Source organism: Linepithema humile, chromosome 3 (assembly GCF_040581485.1).
Source record: "Linepithema humile isolate Giens D197 chromosome 3, Lhum_UNIL_v1.0, whole genome shotgun sequence".
Lineage (NCBI taxonomy): Eukaryota > Metazoa > Arthropoda > Insecta > Hymenoptera > Formicidae > Linepithema > Linepithema humile.
The window spans coordinates 29,296,679-29,321,922 of record NC_090130.1 but is presented as its reverse complement, the minus strand read 5'-3'; the positions used below and the strand labels follow the sequence as shown (position 1 = coordinate 29,321,922).

At 38.0% G+C, this 25,244-nt stretch overlaps 1 protein-coding gene and 1 long non-coding RNA gene across 4 annotated transcripts in view; one reads left to right on the top strand and one right to left on the bottom strand.

Annotated features, from left to right (window-relative positions):
* Nucleotides 1–411: 411 nt before the first annotated feature.
* CycT (Cyclin T) lies at nucleotides 412–22,334 on the top strand. 2 transcript variants are annotated; one of them, XM_012362869.2, is made up of 10 exons: nucleotides 415–559; nucleotides 1,737–1,856; nucleotides 7,367–8,338; nucleotides 10,551–10,761; nucleotides 10,839–10,962; nucleotides 11,354–11,399; nucleotides 11,603–11,693; nucleotides 11,897–12,094; nucleotides 12,220–15,201; nucleotides 22,200–22,334. In XM_012362869.2, the coding sequence occupies exons 3-10, from the start codon at nucleotides 8,193–8,195 to the stop codon at nucleotides 22,269–22,271; spliced, it is 3,870 nt and encodes a 1,289-aa protein (XP_012218292.2). In that variant the 5' UTR covers nucleotides 415–559; nucleotides 1,737–1,856; nucleotides 7,367–8,192; the 3' UTR covers nucleotides 22,272–22,334. The 2 variants fall into 2 exon arrangements, with proteins under 2 accessions (XP_012218291.2, XP_012218292.2); XM_012362868.2 differs by lacking the exon at nucleotides 22,200–22,334 and having other exon boundaries at nucleotides 412–559; nucleotides 12,220–20,811.
* LOC136998519 (uncharacterized) overlaps nucleotides 17,082–25,244 on the bottom strand; it is a 64,695-nt gene continuing 56,532 nt past the window's right edge. The window contains exons 1-3 of one of the 2 annotated variants that reach the window (XR_010889095.1): nucleotides 23,795–23,934; nucleotides 21,109–22,816; nucleotides 17,082–17,221 (exon numbers count right to left, since the gene is read on the bottom strand). This is a non-coding gene — a long non-coding RNA (uncharacterized lncRNA). Of the gene's footprint in view, nucleotides 17,222–21,108; nucleotides 22,817–23,794; nucleotides 23,935–25,244 lie in introns of those variants that run through there. The other variant, XR_010889096.1, reaches the window with a different exon arrangement.

Genomic DNA, 25,244 nt, shown 5'->3' with positions numbered 1-25,244 from the left:
AACAAACCTATAGTGTAGTTCAGTGTAGCTTTAGGCTGCGTTCCGAAATTCACTGCCAGTACTGAAAATCTACAATATACATAACGTAAACTATAGATTTTCAGTACTGGCAGTGAATTTCGGAACACAACCTTATGGTGCACACGGGGCACAAATGTGCGATCCATACACCAGCCAATCAGAGTCCACTAACAGTCACGTGACGAGTTGGCGAGTCTCTCTTTTTAGGGTCTCTATCTTAAATATAAGAAATGACTATGAATACCGTCCTATAACACTGCATATTAATGCGTACGGCGTACGGTATGCCGCTTGTCGCTATGCTCGAACATTCCTTCTCACTTTCAAATAGTGGTCGCTCAAGATGGCTGCCATAACGTACATCCGTCCGCGGATTTGCCCAGTCCTACTAGTGTATGCTCCTTCCTGTTTCTTTTTACTCTGAGAAGCCATACTGTCTACCATACTGTCTCGACATCACTACTCTGACGCCGCCAGTAACGCCAGTGGCTTTCTTTGCAAGTGAAAATTTTTACAAGAATATTTTGTTGGTGAAGTGGTAAGTGAGAACGTTTCTATTCCATTATATTAATAATTAAATAAAAATTTGTGATTTGAAACATGTATTTATAACCCGAACGCATTCATGGAACGCATATCAAATGAACGATTTACGTGGCACATAACGTGTTAGTAATAATGAATAAAAATGAATATAACGACTAAACAATAATTAGTAATGTAATTATTTTAATTTTATAAATTTATATTTAATTTTTTGCACGTGCTAAATACATCAAATTGGCAAATAACATAGACATGCTAAGTTCAGATACAAAAAGCAGAATAGTGATTTTCTACGTAATTTTGGTTGCTGAATTTGAATCCGTCAGCAAAAAATGTCCATCACGTCAGGTTTTTGAGAAAAACCCTTTCGGAAGTGCATAGTCTTATCGTCGAAAAGTTGCATTATCTTCAAACATTCATAAAAGCCCATTTAAGGCCCGTTTATACATATCCGTACCGTATCCATACTGTACTGACAAGATTGGATATACGTTAATAAATATTATATATCAGCGCTCGGAATTAGCTCAGAATTGCACATTTCGGGCCGATTCAGGCGACAACGCCTCCTGTTCACCCACTACCGCCGGCAGCCGAGCCGCCGATAGCTCTAACGCAGAAGCGTTTATATCAGAAATAGGCTGGGTTGTTGAGGCACCTCTCAGAAAATAGTAATATTTTCTTTGCCACATAAATAATGTTTATTTTCATTAATAATTAAATATATATATTGTAGGCGTCGAAAAATCAAGAAGCCGACTGGGTTTTGAATTCGGGATCCCTCGTACCACAATCCAGCACTTAGCTTTCTGCCGCCACGATAGCTCTACTACTTTCCTATTTAATTCGACCGCCTACCAAATATCGAAACAAACCTTACTAGACTTTATACTTCTACAATATATTATGTATTAATGAAAATAAACATTATTTATGTAGTAAAGAAAATGTTACGATTTTCTGAGAGATGCCTAAACAATCCAGCCTATTTCTAATATAAAACGCTCCTGAGCCAGAGCTATCAGCGGCTCAGCCGCCAGCGGCCGGGCGGTAGTGAAGGAACAGGAGGCGTCGTCTCTTGAATCGGCCCAAAATGTGCAACTAATTCCGAGCGCTGTTATATATATGTTGAAATCTGCCAATAATTTCTTGTTTTTGGATCATTCCAGAAAGTACATTGTTCGTTGTGCCGACTGCCGCTCAATTGTAACGCGCAACTCCTGCTGTGCGCAGGAGCGCTTACTGTGTAGAGAGAGGACCTCATCTCGCCTGGCAACACTCGCCGAACGGTAAGTGAACATTCTAGTATAAAATTGAAATTGGTTTCTGACATGGACGTAAGAATATATGAACAAAGTGAAAGCGAGCGGGGTTGAAGTTAGAGGAAATCTAGCCAACCAAGATGTTGGTTACGGGTGACCACGGTGTAAGGCCGGCGTCACATAGAACCCGTAATCCGTAATCCGCACCGGAAGTCCGCAAAAGTTACTAAGGATTGCGTCCGTAACGTTACGTGTGTTTTTTCTCCTTGTGTCCCATGGAGCCGTAAATACACACGTAACGGTATTACTATTTTTTATTTAACAGATTATAATTATTTATTTGTATTTTATTCATAAGAAAACTACAGAATATATTATAATTTTAACAAAAATTTTAATTAAATCGTCAAATTTAGTTAAATAAATAAAATTAAAAAAAGCATTACTAGTAATAACTAGTAACTTTTAGTAACTTTTACGGAAATTTCATGGAATTACGGCTCCATGGGACACAAGGAGATAAAACACACGTAACGTTACGGACGCAATCCTTAGTAACTTTTGCGGACTTCCGGTGCGGATTACGGATTACGGGTTCTATGTGACGCCGGCCTAAAAATATAAGGTGATTTCACCTTAGAACATGGACTAAGGAATAGAGGGACTGAGTCTAAAGTCTTAGTTTAGGCGAGAGGGGATGGTAATTCAAGCGTGCGGAGGGGACTGCTTTCCGCCATATTGATGTAGCGATTCTCACACAGAGGGCTTGTTCGTTTTAGCTACACTGGGGCTGCTCTGGGTCTGCTCTACACAGGATAATACAGGACAGATAAATAGTTTGTCCTATATTATCTTGTTTAGAGCAGACCCAGAGCTGCCCCAGTGCAGCTAAAACGAACAAGCCCAGAGATTCTGTGTCTGTGACATGGTTACACTCGTGTAGTGGTGTCACTAAACATAACGACTGACAAGCGTAAAGAGATTAGGCGGTTTTATTATTGTTGTACTATAAATTTTATAAAATACTTTAACTTTTATTACTCTGAGGCTCTGCATACAGTAGACAAAATATTAGAAATTGCAATAATCATTTAATATTAAAAAGAGAAATTATTTTACATCTAACAAGAGAATAAAATATATATTAATTAGTTCCAATTCTTATTTCTTAATTCATGCATTAATTTTTTCTATTCTTTTTATTTTTAAAATAAATAATTCCAATTTTTTATTTCTAATATTTAATAATTATTCCTATTTCTATTTCCTATTTCTATTTCCTATTTTGTTTATTGTGCGCAGGATCTGACTTTCATTTCTCACACATACGCAAATAGTGAGTTCTATGTGTGGTGATTACTAAACGAATATGGCGGCCCCCCCCCCTCCCGCCGCGAACGTGCTCCCCGGTACAGCTTGTGCTCCGTCCCTTTATTCCTTAGTCCGTGGATTTCAGACATGGACGTAAGAATATATGAACGGAGTGAAAGCGAGCGGGGTTGAAGTTAGAGGAAATCTAGCCAACCAAAATGTTGGTTACGGGTGACTAAGGCACTATAAACGTGAGTATTCTTGCCTGCGCCATTTTCGATCTATTCCCTCACTCCTTGTTTTTTTGGTCCCAATAAAGTTCGAGCAACTTAGAAGAATTGATAATGGCACAGGCGAGAATACCTGTATCTTTAGTGCTCTAGGGTAACCTGAGTAACTGAACGAGCGCGGAATTTATAATATATGAATTTTATTCATAACACAATCGCCAAGCCAAGGTTAGGTTAAGAACATTTTTTTTGCCAGTTAACATAGCCGCTGCATAATTTTTCCCTGCCGCTCAGACTTCATCCCTTTCGTTTTTAAAGGCCAATGTCCACGATGCTAGAAATCGGTCCGAGAAACATATGGCGAATTCTTACTGAGCGCGTTACGCGTCGCGTCATCCGTCGCGTCACGAATTAATCAATTAAAACATCCCATTTTATTGCATTATTTGCCGCGCGAATCAAATGGGATGTTTTGATTGGTTAATTCGTGACGCGACGGATGACATCGCGCGTGACGCGCTCTGTGGGAATTCGCCAATATAGTTAATAAAATTGCCGTTTTTCCATAAAAAATGCAAATTGATTGGTTATACATTTCTCGGACTGAGGGTTCCGTCACATACAGCCCGTAAGGTTAAATTACCACTAAGAGCGTCACGCGTCGCGTTATTTGCTGCGTCACGAATTAACCAATCAAAACATTTCATTTTATTGCATTATTTGCCGTGCGAATAAAATGGGATGTTTTGATTGGTTAATTTGTGACGCGACGTACGTCGCCGACACGTGACGCGCTTAGTGGGAATTCGGCTTAATCCGTAATCCGCACCGGATGTCCGCAAAAGTTACTAAGTATTTCGTCCGTAACGTTACGTGTGTTTTTATCTCTTTGTGTCCCATGGAGCCGTAATGCCGAATTCCCACTGAGCGCGTCACGCGTCGGCGTCATCCGTCGCGTCACGAATTAATCAATCAAAACATCCTATTTTATTTGCGCGGCAAATAATGCAATAAAATGGGATATTTTGATTGGTTAATTCGTGACGCGGCGGACAACGCAACGCGTGACGCGCTTAGTGGGAATTCTGTCTAAGGCTGTATCCCCATGGAGAAAGATATAGCGGAACGGAACAGTGACGGAACAGTAGAGGAAAAGAGATATGATGAATATATCTCTTTTCAACTACTGTTCCGTTACTGTTCCGTTCCGTTATTTCTTTCTCCGTGGGGATACAGCCTAATTCCATGAAATTTCCGTAAAAGTTACTACAAGTTACTTGTTATTACTAGTAATGCTTTTTTTAATTTTATTTATTTAACTGAATTTGACAATTTATTTAAAACTTTTGTTAAAATCATATTATATTTTGTAGTTTTTTTATGAATAAAATACAAATAAACAATTATAATCTGTTAAATAAAAAATAGTACTACCGTTACGTCTGTATTTACGGCTCCATGAGACACAAGGAGATAAAAACACACGTAACGTTACGGACGAAATACCTAGTAACTTTTGCAGACTTCAGGTGCGGATTACAGATTACGGGCTGTATGTGACGGCATTCTGATATCTCGGACCAATTTCTAGCATCGTGGACAATGGCCTTTAGACCACTTATCGCTCCATCTAGGTATTCATGGCTTCATCCATGGCTTTAGACCACGGTGTAAGAATATAAGGTGGTTGCACGGCAACAAATTTTTGTGATTTTTTTGTCATTGTTTCACATTGAACCGCTAGGTGGCTACGTGTTGAGCGACTTGAAATATATATATACATGTATAGAAATTTTATTAAAATTTGATTGTCCTGCGGAACTTAATTATAAATATTCATTTTCTTAAAAAAACTTAATTTTCTATAAAGACTGGAATACATTATTAATTATTTTTTCTGTAAATTTAACTAAGAATAATTTGTTATAAAAAAATAAAAAAATATTTTGTCAGTAATATATATTTTTATACACAATGTTAAAAGTTTTATTTAAAAAAATTTGTATTAATTAAGACTAAAATTATATATAGATGTGCTTTAGAGATTCATCATCTATCCTTTTTTATCCACATCTATCCATATCTTCTATTCTTTTTTACTTGGGATTTTGCACCAACGCGACATCTTGTGTGACATGCCTTAACTATGACATCTTGATCACAGATTTTTTGATAGAATACAATGGGCGGTATTCATAGGTCGGTATTCATAGTCCGTTCTTATATTTAAGATTGTCTTAAGCACGGACTTATATTCGCTCTCTTCGTCACACATAGATTGTGTCTGACGAAGAGAGCGAATATAAGTTCGTGCTTAAGACGATCTTGAATATAAGAACGGACTATGAATACCGCCCATAGTCCGTTCTTATATTCAAGATCGTCTTAAGCACGAACTTATATTCGCTCTCTTTGTCAGACACAATCTATGTGTGACGAAGAGAGCGAATATAAGTCCGTGCTTAAGACAATCTTAAATATAAGAACGGACTATGAATACCGGCCAATGGTCGTGAAACCACCTTATATTCTTACACCGTGCTTTAGACGAATCGTTTTATATTTCTGGTTTAAGCGTTGGTAAACTCATCATATTTAAGCCGAGAGCACAAGCTTTTACATAAAGCATAACGCATAAGCATAAGGAAATTGATTGGTCTATATATAAGCATAAGCAAATGCATAAGGAAATGGACCAATCAATTTCCTTATGCTTATGCGTTATGCTTTATGCAAAAGTCTGTGCTCCGGCCATTAGGCTGCGTTCCGTAAAGAGCATATGCGCGCATGTATCTACAGTATACGTTACGTATACTGTAGATACATGCGCGCATATGCTCTTTACGTTACGTATACTGTAGATACATGCGCGCATATGCTCTTTACGTTACGTATACTGTAGATACATGCGCGCATATGCTTTTTACGGAACGCAGCCTTATGGCCGGAGCACAGACTTTTGCATAAAGCATAACGCATAAGCATAAGGAAATTGATTGGTCCATTTCCTTATGCATTTGCTTATGCTTATATATAGACCAATCAATTTCCTTATGCTTATGCGTTATGCTTTATGTAAAAGCTTGTGCTCTCGGCTTTAGAAATACATACTTTATGCTGTTAGCAAATAATTAAAAAACCACAATTCTGTCATAGTTTTGTTTAATTTATTTATGAATTATTTTTAATATATTGTATAAATATATTTTTACTTTATATTTAATTTATTGCAAGTAGTAAATTAATTTACAGTATAAAAAAGTAAAATATTATTGGAAACTGAGTATTGCATATCACATAACATAGTAAAAATGATAAAAAAAGCAAGTTTATTAAATTATTAATTAATGAAATTATAGATGTTCTAATATAGATGTCTTGCTACTTTTGGGTTACTTACAGCCGAATATGCTGTCCGGTTTATCAAGAAATTTTAGCATTTTATATATATATAAACTTAAAATTCTAGTATTTCATTGTAATTTGTGTTGCATTCTTTGCACATCTTTCCTGTTTTCTTTTCCTTCTTTTTTTCTTATTTTTTTACTCATGATTTTAACATGTTTAACAACTTTAACGATACAAAATGTACCCTCTCGATTTATTATCAAAATTTTTATGCGGCTTGATGAATAACTCGAAGAGCTCCATTCTAATAAATTTGCTTTGTGTGAAATCGACTCCAAAGTATTCTAGCAATCAAATATATTCCATACTTGACCGCGTGACAAAATAACTATTATGCAATATTTATAAATATAAAACGCAGAATTAAATATAAAAATAACTTTAGCAAATTAAATTTGTATACAAAAAAACTCAAGAATTATTATGTAATATTTAATTACATAATTAGTAGAATAAGTTGATACGAAGTAATTATCGTTATTTTTGTTGAGTATACTTTATCCCTTATTATTTAAATAAAAAAAGGGAAAATTTTCTTTTAATAAAAAGAAGTATACTTTTTATTAAAAATACATCTTAAATGTGTAGGTTTGGAATATTTCCACTGGTGCTTGCACTTTTACCGCGTTCCGTTTCGGTAGTGTTCGATACCGAATAGTCTACAATCCCGCCGTAAAGCGCGTTACTCGACGCTGGTTCGGGGAGACTTCGGGGTGGAGGATTTGCGGGGTTGAACATTCCTGAAGAAAGAGGGAAAGACGTGGTCAACGTGGGACAATCTGACGATCCACCACGTACTACGCAACGTGCAATGCAACAAGGTATCGTCCTGACGTTGTGGCTACGTCAACGTGCGGATGGGAGATACGGGACTCGATGACGATGCGCCGTGACGAGATGCGGCAGAGGTTATGAGTGTACTTGTGGCTAATCATCCCGCCCTTGGAACACGAACGATAATCGCGAAGAATACACATCTCTGCTCATTTATCGGTGTTTCCGTGAATAAAGACCATTGCAATTGATGCTGCGTGCATTTGTAAAAGAATCGGAGGAGAGGAGAGCGGTCGGAAGATAGCGGAAGTTTGCAGTGAGTGGTGTCGCTCGAACTTTTGTTTATTTGAAGTGGTTCGAGTACCACGTGGCGCGTTCACGAAACGCCATTTGGGAAATTCTTTTACAGAAAACTTTCGGACATAAACGGAAACGATAACTTCTCCCGAAGTGTTTATGTGCGTTGCGTGCGCTAAAATCGCGACGCCATTTTCGTTTGCTCGAGTGACGTGAGACTAGTCATCGGGACGTGACTCTAGTGTGTTTCGTTGCCCCCCGACCCCCCGCTGGTCCACATCGTGATCGCGTGAGGTACGCATCGTTTACGGGTTTCGAGCGAGTTGTGTGTACATACATATAAATGGCGTCGGACGAAAGATGGTACTTCACGAAAGAGCAGTTAGCAAATTCACCGAGCAGAAGATGCGGCATCGACGCGGACAAAGAGCTGAGTTATCGGCAGCAGGCTGCAAATTTCATTCAAGATATGGGACAAAGATTAGTAGTGTATCCTTTACAAATACGCAACGTGTTCGACGTTTAGTTACACTCTTCTAGATCTTTTCCCCTCTCCTATTCTGTATCTTTTTCTGTTTATATTTTTAACGGCACATCGAATGTCATTGAATGTCAGTAAAAATCGTACATCGCGTTCGTATTCCGACTCTCGAGCATATTGTTTGGATCCTTGTTAAGATGACCTTTAATCCGCATGGCCTGAACGGGCGACGCGCGGATACAGAGGATTCACCATGTTGGCGTGGTGTGCATTACAGGTACTGTAAATGATCTTTCTTGTGAATTCCCGCAACGGAAAAAAAGAACTTTTTTCACTTGTGCACGAAGATACAAGAACGAGTGGAAAAATGAAGCTTTAAAGCAACACATAAGTGTTGGCCAAAACACATGTGTGTTGATTGGCGATGAAAAAGTAATGGACATAATGATTGAGAAAAAATGAAAGGGAGATTGGGCAAGGAAAGACTAAGCAATGTTCTTGTTGATCGAGTTTCTTAGAACAAATCAGAAGTTTAATACATGTCTTGTGGATGTTCTCCTTAACTTAAGTTTCATCTTTGGCGTATATTTTGTACGTCCTAGGTACAAGCTAAGTTTTAAGTGTTTAACTTTATTTTTTAAACACAATTGTTCTAGTTTTTATAAAAACTACTTCAAAGATACTTGCTATTCTTTCAACGTAGCTCTATCTTTGCATATCATTCAACAATTTATCAAAATAAATTTCACAGCGTTCTAAAAGTTTTCTATCTATTTTTGGAACTTTTACAGTGAATCTTGTTACTTAAAAGTTTAATAGTGAATTTCATAATTTACTCAAAACTTTTTTAGTAAATTTTTATGATTTTGTAACAAGTCCTTATAATGAATGGTGGGAACAATGCATTTTTATTATATTTAACTAAAGATTTTTGTGTTAAAATTTTTGATAACTTGTATTTTACGTTTCTTTTTACAATAAGTAAATAGTAAAATATAAATTAAATATAATAATAATAACATGTAAATAATCAAATTGCAGTAAATTGTTTTTATATCATTATAAATTAAATTTTTAGGAATGAGAAGAAATATCAACTTAATTCACCTAACTCCACTCAACTTCACTCTGTGTAATCTGAAAAAAAAAATCTAAATAAATTATTTTATGTGATCTATTGTATCTTCTATTTTCTATAATCTTACCATTTAATTTAATTACATCAATATTTTGATAAAAAATTATATTAATTTTTTTTCCATTTTTTTTTAATTAAATAGCATTTCTACAGGACTTTCTTTTATATTACATTGTTTGAATTTAAAGGAAAAAGTAATCTGATGAAAACTTTTGTCCTATCGAGTCTATGCGCTGTACAGAGATAGTACTGCAAATGAAAGATAGCACAGTCTATCTTTGCGTATGTGATATCCTCGTGGTAAAGCAACAAAGTCAACAGTGTTGTTATAATTAGGCTCTTCAAAGATACTTTGGGAAGATCGTTTTTCGAAGATCGTTTATAATACTTGATAATGCCACCTATTTTACAAAATATCAAAAACATTTGTTACATCAATGCATATTATATATAAATATCAATATAAGATTATCATGTCTGAGATGTGTATTGGTATATATGCATTTTTAGAAAACGGTTGATATATGTATACCTTATTTCTTTATTTCTTTTTTTTTAAACAGTGATTTTTATTTCTTCCTTCTTGAAATGAAGATATATGATTTTGCACAATAGAGAGAATAATATTCTAAAATGTTTTATTCAATATACTAGGGCAAATAAAAATGTTTGTATTTTATAAAATGTATCCTGTAGAAACAGTTTGCAATATCTTTTCTTTTCATGTAAGGTAAAAGGCAGGATACACAAATATTTGCTACCTTTGATACAACTTTTGGCATATCTACCTTTAATATAAGGTTTTGACAATAATAAATGTTTAAGAGTGATAACTAAAAGCTATTTTAAATTTTAGAGCTGCTTATTTAAAAACAGTAAATGTAAACAGTAAATGTTCCTAACATGTGCATCTAATCAATAATCTATATGTGCAAAATGTATATCTCATTTGCAACTAATCCTAAATTATATATATAATTTATATCCTAATCCCATCCTGATATACAGTTTTATTATAATGTTACTGTGAGTAATTGTCAAAGTATTACGAGATTAAAATTTTCCTTAATGAGAATATATAGGTCGCAACTGTGCATCAACACGGCTATAGTCTACATGCACAGGTTCTATGTGTTCCATTCGCTAACGCAGTTCCACAGGAATGCGATTGCGGTCGCGGCACTTTTTTTAGCGGCAAAAGTGGAGGAACAGCCGCGAAAATTAGAACATGTCATCAAAATGGCATACATGTGCCTCCACAGAGAGCAAGCACCACCTGACAGCAGATCAGAAGTAAGTTTCAGTGTCAATTCACATTGAAGATATTTATCTTGTTTAATCCATGATTCTATCATGTATTTTACTTATAGCAATTTCTCGAACAAGCCCAAGATCTAGTGTTCAATGAGAATGTCCTACTACAAACGTTAGGATTTGATGTGGCAATAGATCATCCACATACTCATGTTGTTCGTTGTTGTCAACTAGTGAAAGGTATTTATACTAGTATTATATTGTTTATACTAGTATATTACTGCAGAATAAAGGTAAATAAGGCGGATTTATGTACTGTAAGTTATATATGCACCTGATAACCAACCTTCCACGGTTGGATTAGTAAACGCTTTCTCGTATTCATAACACTATAAAAGATTAAACGTAAGAGATAAAAAATAAATAACAAATTATATAATACGAAATTTATCAATAAGAATGTAACTTTTGATTTGAACTGATTTAACTGATTGAATAGTGATGAACTGAATGATCCAACATTTTCTTTAATTAATCCAAAAGTTGCATGCCATATCTATGATACCTAGAGTATCGTAATTCATTGAATTTTTTTCAATAACAAATCTGATTTTTCTTTTATGATTCACAGCGAGCAAAGATCTAGCGCAAACTTCATACTTTATGGCATCTAATAGGTAACTACACGTTAATTTCTGAAGCTTTTTACAAAACGAACACAACTAAATTTTTATTATTTCTATTTAAAAATAACAAAACTATTTTTTTTTACTTTTAAAATACTTTATTTATATATATATGTTTATATATAATTTTATTTTTTTTAGTTCTTATTTCTTAAAATGTATATCCTTTTTTTCATACGACTTCTTTTTTTCAGCTTGCATTTGACGACAATGTGCTTACAATATAAACCGACAGTTGTAGCATGTTTCTGTATTCACCTTGCCTGCAGATGGTCAAACTGGGAGGTAATAAAAATTACATATCTAATGAATATTCGTGGATGAATTTGATACGTATATGAATTTGGCATGTAACAAAAGTCGTAATATAAAAATCGCAAAATAATGTCACATTTATCTCGTCTCTGCCGATATATTTCGATTTACGATTTTATTTCTCTTTTGCATCAACACGTATTGATATGAATTTTAACGATTCTTTGTTATAGATACCTCAAAGTACTGAAGGAAGACAGTGGTTCTGGTATGTCGATAGAACCGTGACGTCGGGCCTTCTTCAGGAGCTCACTGAAGAATTTTTGCACATATTCGACAAGTGCCCGTCGAGATTAAAGAAAAAGATCATGAGCATCTCGGCAAACCAGAGCCCAAGTAGTCACCCACCGAGTCTCTCAAATTCTCCATTCGTAAGTAACTCGCAACACAGAATATACAATTGCAATTTTAATTCCAGATTTGTTTGTTTCTCTTTTATCCTGTTCGTCTATTCCATGGACATGTTCTAATCCATTTTTTTTTTTCTTTTTGACAGGATGCCGAACCGCGTAAAGTATCTCCGGCGACAATGGACGGCGCTTCTACTTCCGGTTCTGCCGGCTCCAGCTCGAATCTAGCCTCCTCTCTCTCTGCTGCGATTGCTGCCTACTCCAATCGCTCTCATCACTCGCAGGAGAAGCAGGATGAGAAGAAATCCGGGGCTGGCATGGGATCATCGACGTCGCGAGCGGCTGTCGATTATCGAGAGTATCGCGAGAAGAAGGAGCGCGAACGTCTCGAGCGGGAAAAGGCGGCGGCGGCGATCGGATGCCACGTCGCCGATCCCAGCAAATCCCATCACTCGCATTTGCACAAGACCGCGTCGAGTGCGAGTGTGCCGAGCAAGCACCAGGTGCCGGTGCAAAAAGGGTCGAGCCTCCATCACAATCACTATCATCGACCCGACATGAAGGTCGGCCAGCCGGTCCCGCAGAGGCACTCTACCAGCGGCCAGTCCAGAGAGCCTAGTCGCGATCCGAGCAGACAACGATTGTCACGGGAACATGCGGCCGGTATCGCTCACTCGTCGCACTCCCACGGCAATCTGGACAGCTCCTCGTCCGAGTCTGCGTCCCACAGGACAAACGGCGGCGCCACGCAGGATTCCACGTCGTCGCTGCACGGTAATCTGCAGGAAAAAATGAGTAACAACAATTATAGTGGGCACAGACTGAACGCGCTCGATAAACACCAGACGCACGACAAGAGGATGTACCGTGTCGAGGATCCGCGACTCAAGTCCGCGAAATATCCGGACATAAGCAAGATCGAGAATCAACGGCGAAAGGCGGAAACTCTGGAGCAGAGGTCCGAGGAGGTGCGGAAGCTGATCGAGAAACCGTTGCCGCCACCGAAGCAGGCGGACGTGCCGTACCTGATAAATGCGCAAGCACAGAAGCAACAAGCGCATCACTCCAAATACAGCCAGCAGGACAAGTCGCAGAGCAGCTCGCTCGCGGTCGACGCGAAGCATCTTACGGCGACCGGTCAGAACGCACTCTCGCAGGATAAATCGCCGAGCGCGCTCGTGTCCGCGTCGTCGTCGCAGGTGCCACAGAAGTCACAGGCGCCAAAGACACAGATGTACAATCAACATACCGCGCAGAATGTATCGCAGATACTGAAGGACACTATCAAGAACGGCAATTCCCAGTCATGCCTAAGCCTGAACAATATGGACGACCCGAAGCGATCACGGACAGCCGCGTACGAGGACTCGATCGAGAGAAATTCCGTGGACGTTCAGCAGATCTTGCACACGCCACCCAGCAAGCACAGATCGCTCTTTAGCCCGGAAACGCCGACGACGAGGGAACCGCACACGCAGAGTGCAAGGCCTAAATCGAAACAGAAGACGCCGCCTGTCGCAGCGGCGAAGATAAAGGAGCGCGTGTCGCCATTCGCGTCTTCTCCGACTTCTCAAGATTCGTTAGCAACGAAGCGGCCGTCTTCCAACGACGGGCCGTCTTCCAAGAAGCTTCGCACATCGAACATCGGTGAAGGCGAGTCGTCGATAAAAGTAAAACAGGAAATAAAAATGGAGGATACGTCCAGCCTAGAGGCGATGAAGATGCTCGGTCGCGTGCCCGACCTGATACAACCGATACGCGACAATCCACTGCTGCCGCCGAATGGTAAAAACAGCAGCGCGTCGTCCATCATTAATGACCTGAAGCCGCCGGAGCTCATCAAACCGTTCGAGTCGGATCCTCATCGTTTTTACGCGATGTCGCAGCATAAACCTTTGTCGATAAACATGCATATGCTGTCCAACGGTATGGATCTTAACGTCCAAATGAAGCAAGAGACTGTGGAGCATCGTGTGAAGAAAGAGTTACCGGAACATTACGTTAAGAAGGAATCGTTGGGGCATAAGGCTCCGGAAACTTCGCTTCCCCACGTGCAGCCGAAAGTGGAGTACACGTCGCCGATGAAGTCCGTGCAAAGTATAAGCGCCTTGCTGCAAGAACCTCTCGCACCGATGCCATCGCTGTTGCAGGGCCTGCAGCAGCATAATCAAGTGTCTCTCGCTCAGCAAGTGCACCAGGAACAGTTGCAGCTGCAGCAATCACTGCAGCAATCCGTTCATCATCCTCTCATGGAACATCAGTTGCCGGTGGTGACTCAGTGCTTATCCTTGCCGATCGTGAGTGACAATCCTATACAAGTAGCATCGACGGTCGACATCAGTGCTCTCTCCTGCGTGCCATTGACGCAGCAAGCCAGCGGCAACAGCGTGGTCGAATCGGTGAGTTCGGTTGCCATGCTGACGACAGTTCCCCCGACCGAGGAGAAGCGGTCGGATCGCAAGAGCGAGAAGAAGAAGAAGAAGGAGAAGCACAAGCATAAAGACAAGGAAAAGAGCAAGGAGAAGCACAAGCACAAGCACAAGGACAAAGATAAGGAGAGGCATCGCGAAAAGAAAGACAAGGAAAGGAATGAAGACACACCAACAGCGGCACCTATCAAGATCACGATCCCTAAGGACAAGCTGAATCTGAGCACGGAATCATCGCCGACTGTGATCGGCGCAGGCATGTCGGACAAGAACATATCACCCCAGAGCACGGTTCTGAAAATAAAGATTCCGAAGGAGCGGCTTAAGGTCGCCGATAATGTGCCCGTTTCGTCGCCCGTGCAGCCACCGGTGGTGCAGGGCCCGCTGAAGATCAAGATACGCACCGACGGTATCTCGAGAAGTTCCACGGCGCCCGCGCCGTCGTCGATGCTGTCATCGTCATTGACGTCGTCGGCCAATGGCTCGAGCGGGACCGCACACTACGTGCCGTCCTCCTCCGAGTCTTTGTTCGCGAACGAAACAGGGAGTCGGAAGCGAGTCGAGGCGATTGGCGACAGCAGCGGCGGTCCGCTCGCGAAGAAGCAGACGCTGATGATGCCCGCGACCGGCTACGGCCAGGGCCACCGACCCGGAGAACGGCAGAACGGGAGACATTATAACACCGGCAGCAGTAATAAGGTACGTGGTAGAGGCGGCCGTCAGCATCACGGCGGTCGTGGTCCACCACCGCATCACGCAACAGCTGCCGGTCAGCGCGGTAGTGCCGGCGGCGGTCACTACCAGCGAGACGGTTATGGTAACGGCCGCGGCGGCCGGAACCATCATCAAGCTCCCTATCACCCCCACCAGCCCCACCATCCCCCGGCCGTGCGCGGCGACGTCGGTGGGTACGTGAGGGGTCCCGGCCGCGTCGAGCAAACCGCGGAACCGTATTTTTACGCTAACTATCCACCGTCGATGTTCAACACGCCCGCCGGGTACATGTACGATTCCGCCTATCAGCAGTACTATCAGCAGCAGTTTCAACAGCAATCTCAGGGCTACTCGATGTACCCGGCGGGCAACGGCCTGATGATTACGCCGGACGGCGCCGTCAACACGTCGATGCCACCGCCGCCGCCGTCGTCGTCGTCGTCGTCGGTGGCGGCGGCGGCGGCGGCGGCGTTGCTCCCGAATCACCCCTATTCGAATCGGAATATGATGCCTCATCAATCGGCCACGTCCGTTCGGCGGGAGGATCTGCAATCGTTGCCCCAACCGCCGCTTGCACCACCCCCCTCGCCTCCTCCCTTGCCGAACGGACCGCCACCTCCGCCTCCCCCGCCTCCTCCCTCGATGCCCGAGTAAGGCGTTTCTCGTTTGTATCGTTCGGCAGCGGTACTTTACGTGTTGGACCTAGTTAGTATCTTCTACGGCCTCTCGTAATTCGAAGATTTGCTCATAGATTTTGAATCATTGATTGTCAAATATGAGAGTTGCATCTTTTTTTTTTTTTATATATATATGTATATATGTATAATCTTGACTGTAAAATAGTTTTCTTTGTGTACATATTATCTTCTTTATGTATATATTTTGTATCAATCATCCGGTGAAGAGGAACATGTTCATTTTTAAATTCCTCGTTGTCATTTAATTAATAATTAATATTAATTACGCTTTAAGCTTGATTCTACATAACTTTTTTTTCTCTCAGATTGAATACAGAGTTTATATGAGATGAAGAGCAAACGAAAGACCGCGTACGTAGCTGAACGATACTTTCTTTTCCCTTTACATCCCTCTTTTTTTTTTTTTTTTTTTTTGTATTATAACATTTTCAAAGTAAATTGTTCCGGGAACGATTAATTTTGATGAACTAACTTGTTAAAATTTTTTGTGCAGGCACATGTTGTGTGTATATACATATTCATATTTATTTATGAATAAAAATATAATGCTTGACGTAAGCATATTATTAGTCAACTTTGTTATATATTTTATGCATATAGTTATTTAGAAATTTTTATTTCAATATATCGCAAAATTTGTCAAAAAATCTATAAATTAACAGAAAAAATAATAATTTTTTTTGACACTAGAAATTCAAAGATATTCTTATTTAATGCATATAGCGATTAAAAAAGCTATATTCTAACAACTTGGTAGAGAATTTATAATTAAACAGAAAGAATAATAATTTTTTTAATGAGATACGTCCAGAAAATATTTTCTATGAATATATGAAAACTTTCTCGCATGTAGATTCAGATACGCGTTGAAAATATAATATAATACTTTGTTATTTTTGATACACATATATATATATATATATATATATATATATATATATATATATATATTTATATATATTATATATTTCAGGAGTATATTTTTGTATTTAAATTACAATCTAGAGCAGGACTACGACGTTATTAATCGTTCTCGGAGCAACTCGAGCCCGCGAATAAACTCTATTAATTGTTTCTCTCTTTCTCGAATTTGCGAATGGTAGAATTAGAAGCATGGCATCATATCACCATCTTACCTTTTACCACAACTGCTTCAATCGTTTCTTCTTTTTGTACATGTAATATAATATCCTACTGTAGAAAGTCTTAACCGGACGTAGCATTTCGTTTCAGCACTTTATTTCTATCGTAGTCAATCGTTATTGATTTGGAAACCCCATCAGTATTGTAATAGTGTTGACTCGTACCTGAAAAATTGCACGGAAACTTAAGATGTGCCAATATGCAGCCAACATTGTGAAAATTAATTACATAAATCCTTTAGGCTCTATTAAGTAGTAGCAAAAATTTGTTATTTTCTTAATAAACTTATATGCTGCATGCTACTTCCATGAGATTAACAGACTAACTTCGAAAATTAAACAATAAATAAAAACAATTTTTTAAAACAAATTAATTTGATCATTTCGAAATACTAGTCAAGTCAGATAGTATTTATGGAAACGAATCAATTAAACATAGTTTGATTAAATGTTATTTATCGACTGAAGTGTTTTATATAATTCTAAGGATAAAAACTATTGCATAAAACATTTCGATAATTTGGTTTTATTTGAAAATGTATTTATTTTGTAATTTTTCTTTTCAAGCCTAAATTTAGTCTGTTAGTCTTATCAAATTTGCATGATCCGTATAGGTTGATTAAAGAAATATGAAACTTGCTACTATTTAATAGAATTTAAAAAATTATACATAATTACGAAAAAAAGAACGATTATAAACATTTCGCGAAGATATGAGAAACACTTTTGAGAGTTATTATTTTTACGGGAAAACAGAATGAACTCGTAGACATAGTTGCGATAATTGATGAAGACAACTGTGTTGTGGAAGTTGGAAAGAAAGGATAATGTGAGAGAACTGATCGGACGAAGCATAATCGTTTCCTGTAATTGATCTGTAAATAATTAGTGCTCAATTTACAGCGAAAAAAGCGACTATAATTTTTCTATCGGCATCAGTGGTAGCATTATTTTCGATAGATTATGACAATCGTAAACGACTTAGCGAAATAGCGTGAAAGATAAAATGCAACGCGCTTTTGCCGACCATAGGAGTTGAACCTATGAAGAATTAGGTAAACAGATATAAATTCTAGTTTTATTCAGAGAGTCAGAAATGATTTATAATTCTGACTAAATTTTACAGGGGGGAGGGAAGGGATAATAGATAATTATAATTTTAGAACGGATCGCGAGGTATGCTGGAGAATGTGATAGCGTGCGGATGAATATTATATGAAAGTGATGACTATTATATACACCGAAGGTACACATTTTTTTTATTCGTAAGTCACGAATATATTAATTGATAATTGAACGAGATCGGAACGACAGTTAACATCTTATCTCTGTATCCAGAATGTCAAAAAAATCTGAAGAAAATGACTGCGGGACCAATTCTTAAAAAAAAAAACACTTTCTGAATATTTCGTCAAAAATTTTCCATTTTACATTGTAATAATTTATAACCATTGTGCAATCATGATACAATCATGTGTAATAATCGTAACTAAAGAAAATGCATATTTTTCCGACAATAATGTAAATTTTTTATAGAGAAAACATTAACTCAGGACCATATTTTTTAAATCGCATTATAATGTGATCGATATATGCTCAGATTATATTTCCTATGTATATTTCATGTATACTTATGTGCATATACATATATGCAATATCGGTTAAGAAAGTGTATAATATAGTATATGACACACAAAAAAAGCGGTATCACGTCGGAATCGTGAATGTGTCACTGTTAATTGTTGTAACCATCGTTACGATTATTATCGTTATTTTAATGTGCGGTTAGTTCGAGCAAATTGGCAGAGGATCTACGCTTCAACGGCATAGATAATTATCTTTTTTAAGCAAATATATCCTCTGAATATATAGCTTCTTACCGTGTAAACTCAGATACGCTTTGGAAACGCTTATAAATAATTACGTTCTTAAAATATTTCTTCAAAGAATATAAAATAATAAATATTATACGTACATAATACATATATATGCATGTATATGTATATATGTTTATATGTATGTATGCACATGCATATTTATGCATGAAGAGTTACCTGCAAGAACTTTATTTATTAAACTTATTTAAACTGATTTATACTGATTTATTTAACTTGACATATTTCTCTTATCCTAACTTTCTTTAAATTTAACTTTATCTTGAATCTTCAATTTAACTTAATGTTGCTTATTGAACTAACTCAATCCTTCGATTTAGAACATCCGTTTGACATTTGTCCGTCTGTTACTTGTGGCATTGCAAATATATACCTATACTTGTATCTTTATTGTTATGTAGTTTTCGATATTCTTTTTCAACAGAATATTTTTCAACAAAATATATAAATATATGATCCTTCTTTTTTAATGTTTTTCTTACATTTAACTTTCGACAGCTATCGGAGTTTACACGGGACGAGATCGTTTCTAGGCACATGTACTTTTAACGTTTGTTAGGCGGCTTCTCTCATCGTGTACGTGCAACTGAATGTTGAATTTATTGGAGATATTCTATTAAGATGTACATATACTCGATATCGTAAAAGTAGAGGCGTTTTGTGATATTTTATAACGCTGTACCGAAGATTCTCTTACAAAGAAATCCTTCGTATGCTGCATGAAAAGTTAGAAAAATCGCGCGTTTCTTCTTCGGTTTATCGTCGAATCAATGTACTAAGCGATTCACTGTTTTCAGATCGCCGCTAAATGTAAACTTGCTCTATCGTTAGTACGATCAATGTACGCAATTCACAAATATCGATATGCGACGAAGAAAATGCGAATTAAAGAATTTTTGCGTAGTTAAGTTGTATAATTGCAGCAGTAGTAGAAAGACAAAATAATTACTAAGGTAAATCTCTAGTTTTTATATTCTGTGATCGTAAGAAATAATGTATTTACGGCGCCCCATCATTACCGCCTTTTTCATTAACGTGACGAATTGTCAGGCCAATTTACAGCTTGTTTCCTCGAGGCGAAAAAGCTTACTAATGGCCTTAATTTTTGTATCGATATTAAGATCCTTAATTACTAAAATTGTGATTGTTTTAAATTTGTATTAAGACTGTTTAGCAAAATGCTGTAGTTCGAAATTAAATAATTAACGGCTAAAAATCTTTTGAAGAAAAGAAAAAAAATATCGTAACTCGGAATTTGACAAGACACTTGTCATTGGCGGAAGAAGTGATATATAGTACAATAAGAGAGACAAAGGGGGAAATGAGTGAGCGTGCGAGAGACGGAGAGAAGGAGAAATAATACGCCTATTATACCGCATATACGTACGAGGTCATGCGCGTGAATAGCGAATATGATATGAGTGACTTGAGAAATATTAGGGTACAACTTATTTGCCAAAACAAAAGAGAAAAAAAAAAAAATATATATATATATATGTGTGTAACGCGAACACTGCGTAAATACTGTATACGATACGACTGTATATATTCACCACCTGTCGCGTACGCTACCTGTCTTGAGGAGAGACCAACAGTTATCAAATGTTAACACACACTTTATCGCAGAAGCTTTGCGGGACTCTTCGCCGTCGTCCAAGTTTTTAATTTGACGATAGATCTCTGCCAGCCTCGATTATACTCGCGTAGCGCACAAAAAGGTAGGGGAACAGATAGAAAGTTGTTTTTGCTGGAAACTATACGGAATTACACAGCAGGGATCGTACGCATCACGTGGTCGATGAAAAAGAAAAAAAAAAGAATAATAAAAGCAATTCAAATAAACGTTCTGTGCAAACGAAACGTACCTTAGTGATTATTTTGTCTTTTTCTTAATACCACACATTATATACATATACATATACATATATACACACACATACACACACACATATACACAATATTGCACACTGTACCGTTGCATCTGTTTTTTAAATATATATATATATATATATGTGTATATGTGTATATATATATATATATATATACTAACATCACGGCTCAATATGTTGTATGAGTACCATATTGCGATGATTACCATACAAGTTATGCACAAAACAAGTTCACCAAAAAAACCAACAAAATGTAAAGATAAATTACATTGTCATTTGTTCTTGTTGCTTGGTGAAGGGTACATTGCGACTACTGCTGCTATTGTTACGAGTACGGTCATCGTTATTCGCTGGATTATATTATCGCTATTGTTGTTGTAATAGTATTATTAATGTTCTGTGGTGCGTGTGTGTGTGTGTATATATGTATATATATATATGTATATATATGTGTGTGTGTATGTATGTATGTATATATATGTATGTATGCAAGTGTGTGCGTGCGTGCGTACGTAGTAGCATGAGCATGCGCTCGCGGGGTATGCATCTATATAATCCGGTTACGTATCTGCATGCGTAAAATTTGCAAGTGAACGCTTCTCCCTTCTTTGTATAGCTTCACTTGGCCCCGCTTTTGCCGCGTAATCGTGTTTGCCCCCGAGGGGGGAAATCAAAGAAGAGATCACCGCAGGAATTCCGATGCAACACTCCCGCCACATTCCTCGCGCCGCAAATCAATCTATTTCCTAATTACGTCACATACGATACGCTTTATTTGTAGCCCGAAAGACTCTACACGCCGAAATTCTTTCTCACGGAAGAATACGTTCCTATCGATCTCCGCTCCGTTAATTTCGAATTGAATTATAAAACATTTATAATAACATTTATAATTTTGATTATAATTATATAAATATTTATACGAGGGACTTTCATCGAGCATTAGAAAGTAGAGAAAGAGGATAAGATTGATACAATCGTATAAATATTTATGTAATTATAATTATAAAATTATAAAGTCGAATGTTACGAAACAAATGGCTTATAAAAATAAAGAGAAATTCACGCCACATTTAGTCACCGACACGTAAATGTGAGAAAAACTGAATCGTTCATTTTGAAAATCCTTCTGCAAACGAATTATATATATCGTATCATGTTTCCTGAAAGTATCATTTAAAATCGGAACTCCTACGTTCAGCGCATGAACGATGAGATTCGATTATTAGAAAATATATTAGAAACGTGCTCATTCACATGCTCATTTACGTGACGTACTAATTGTTTACGAGGTATTAGCGAAGATCGCCTTTGCACTACTTCACGAACCAGACGTCACACTTCTCTGTCTGTTTTCAGGAAAGACATACGTCCAGTCATCATAAAAGCTCCAACAAACTGTCGCAATCTCAGCAGCCCCATGCGACGTAGTATGCTAGTGGAGGGAAAAAAAAAAAAAACAATAAGGAAAGTCTCTCCCGAGCGATCCGTCCATCGTGAAGAGGAAAAGCACACGGATTCTGACTAAGCGCTAAGCTCATTGGACGGACCGGGAGGTACCTGGAATATACCTGGAAAACATCGGGACACATCTGTATTAATTTACCGTTTTGTCCTTTATGATCGTTTCCTTCGACAAGGATCATCTCTTCGATCTCTCGTTCGTCTCCCCCCCCCCTCCCCCGTCCTCTCTCTCTTTACTTTCTAACGATCAACGAAAGTCCCTCGTACATAAATTCGCATTAGCCGGAGCGTTTGAAAGCCGGCGTCGCGGCCCCTGGCGCGTAAAAAATATATGAACGAGAGAAGAGAAGAACTTACTCAGGTTGAACTAGACTGTGACTTGCGTTCCGATTGCCCGCGACCGATCTCACTCGCTCGCCTTCCCTCCGGTCGCGTATATTTTTCACCGAGCGCCGGTCCTTAAACGTGGATGATCCTTGTTGATTTGCCAGACTGTCGAACGATCATGTGTCCTAAAAGAGAATTAAATTCATTAGTACGACACGCGTGATATATATATATATGTATACATATATATATATATATATCGGCATACTTAATGCAATTGTTGTGACCGACGACGAACGCTTCGCTACTCTCGGCGTGAGTCTCCGTTCATTTTGTTATTAGACAAAACATCGAGTATCATGAAATTTAGTTTTATTTTAGTTTAGCTTTTCTATCTTGTAATATATTTTAATTGATAGGCGCGATGACAACGATTCACATTTTGTAATTTTTCACGAGGAAGAAATTGTTTGCCCGAATTGTGAAGGAATACCGGACTCTTTCGTGAAGTCGCGCGAGTAACGAAGTATTACGTCGGTAGAATGCGTTTGATACGTTTGCTTTGCGAGGAGCACGAGGGTGCAATACTTCGGTTAGAAGCTGCTCTAGACTTTGCTGGTCCGACAAAGCTTCTACAAAAGTAGAGATTGATTGAAAAAAGAAAAAAAAAAAGAAAAAGAAAAAAAAAAGATTGAAATCGGAGATCGCTCTTAAATTCTTCTTTCTCCGCGCCATTATTTTAGAGATATCTCGTATCTATCTCGTCGCTCTTCGCACAGGAGAACGTAAGCACACTTCGCCGAATATTTCTTAGCCAGTAAACTGATCGCCGACTGGTTGCTTCGTTGCAGAGGAAGATTTGGCAATTAGTTTCGGAATTTTTATTTATAGCTATATCCAATGAAAAGGAAAAAAAAAATTCTTAAGTAGATTACGCTAACAAACAACCCGGATCTGCGATTTGATACGTCTCCGGGATTAGATAGGATGAAAAATTACATTGTATTATAGTAGGATTATGTCGTTATAAGCTGATCTAGATTTTTTTTTTTTTTTAAAGTAAGATAGCAATCCTATTACGTTACGAGTCGCTTCGAGACTCCGAGTAAGGTGTGCATTTAACAATGCCTTATTTCCGGCTGTGTTTTAATTGATATTTTCACCTTCGTTTCTTTTTCTCACGTATCGCCAGCGATGCCGTCACATTAGAGAATATGCCATACACTCTTGTCTTCAGGATGACACATATTCTCGAATCCCATAGTTCCGATAATTCATTTTAACAAAGTCAATCTCACTCGACGCTCTATCTTCGTTGCCGTTTGCTCCGCGAGATAAATTACACGACCAAATATCTCTACAACGAAACGATCGATTCAGCAAAGGTGAAGCAGACGCGTACATACATATTTCAAAATACCTGCTCGATAACGCCCGTTATTTATATTGTCTTATTATTGTGTAAATAGTTCTCTGCCGACATAATGTAGTAGGTGATTATTACAATATCGTAATTTAGTATAAAAGACTATGAAATAATATTGATATTATCGACAGACTGTAAATAAAATTATTTTGTATGCCAAAAGAAACCAAATGAGAGTGAACTACTTCGACGGCACTGTGTCACGGTGTAGTTGAATACGCACAAGTGACACGTATATATACGCACGGACACGTACACACACACACACACACACACACACACACACACACACACACACATACACACAACAAACACGTAACACGTGAAACATCGCGCGTATATTGATTGCTCCTCAAAGATGTATAATTAAGCGCAACCGCCCTACGAAATCGACGTATACGTGTGCGATGTTTGAGTTGATGACACGCGCCGATTATACTTTGTTAAAAATACAACTCAATCATATTTTTTTAATAACGATTGACTTAAGTTGAGCGTGACTTGAGTTGAGATCTGTGCGAATTAACAGATTTGTGTGCGTATTGTATCCGACATCAACAAAGTAAGAGAAAGATGTCGGACCGTCGCGTCTTTCGTGCATATGTGTATATCTAGCGGCATTTATTATCGAAATTTGTATCGCAAGAGCGTGAGCGTTGAACTGATTAGCGAGTCTCGTGGCTGAGAGAAGAAAAGAAGATGAGGAGGACAAAGTGGGGGAGAGAGACTGAAAGAGAAACAAGAAAAGAAAGAGAGAACGACAGAACTAACGACTATTTTTTTAACAATTTCCTTTCGTTAAAAGCACTTTCCGTTATTCTCTCGGCTGCGTGGTGTTTAACGCTAATTTGTTTCGCTGATATATATAACTACTACAATTATGAGGATGGTATGAGCTGTTGGACGGAGATATAGTATAGGTTAATGCCAGTTCGAGTAAGTGATTTTTTTTTTTTACATATTTATATTTTCACACGTGCGTAAATTCGTAACATATAAACAAGTTGGTTTCTGATAATCTTAAGTGAAAAATTTTAGATCCTTCTTATCACAGCTATTTATTCGTCGAAGTATGAATAGCAACATTTTATGTTTAGTATTATATTTACATAAATCTTTTTTGTTTGATTTTTCTGGAGGCCAAATAAAGAAGGATTAGTATTTTTTTTTATATTTAAAATTAATGT

Bases quoted from the DNA above. Each gene is read 5' to 3' on its own strand.
- CycT (XM_012362868.2), top strand. From the start codon at position 8,193: ATGGCGTCGGACGAAAGATGGTACTTCACGAAAGAGCAGTTAGCAAAT. The intron at 8,339-10,550 runs GTATCCTTTACA...GAGAATATATAG, and splicing joins ATGGGACAAAGATTAGTAGT to GTCGCAACTGTGCATCAACA. The intron at 11,694-11,896 runs GTAATAAAAATT...TCTTTGTTATAG, and splicing joins GCAGATGGTCAAACTGGGAG to ATACCTCAAAGTACTGAAGG.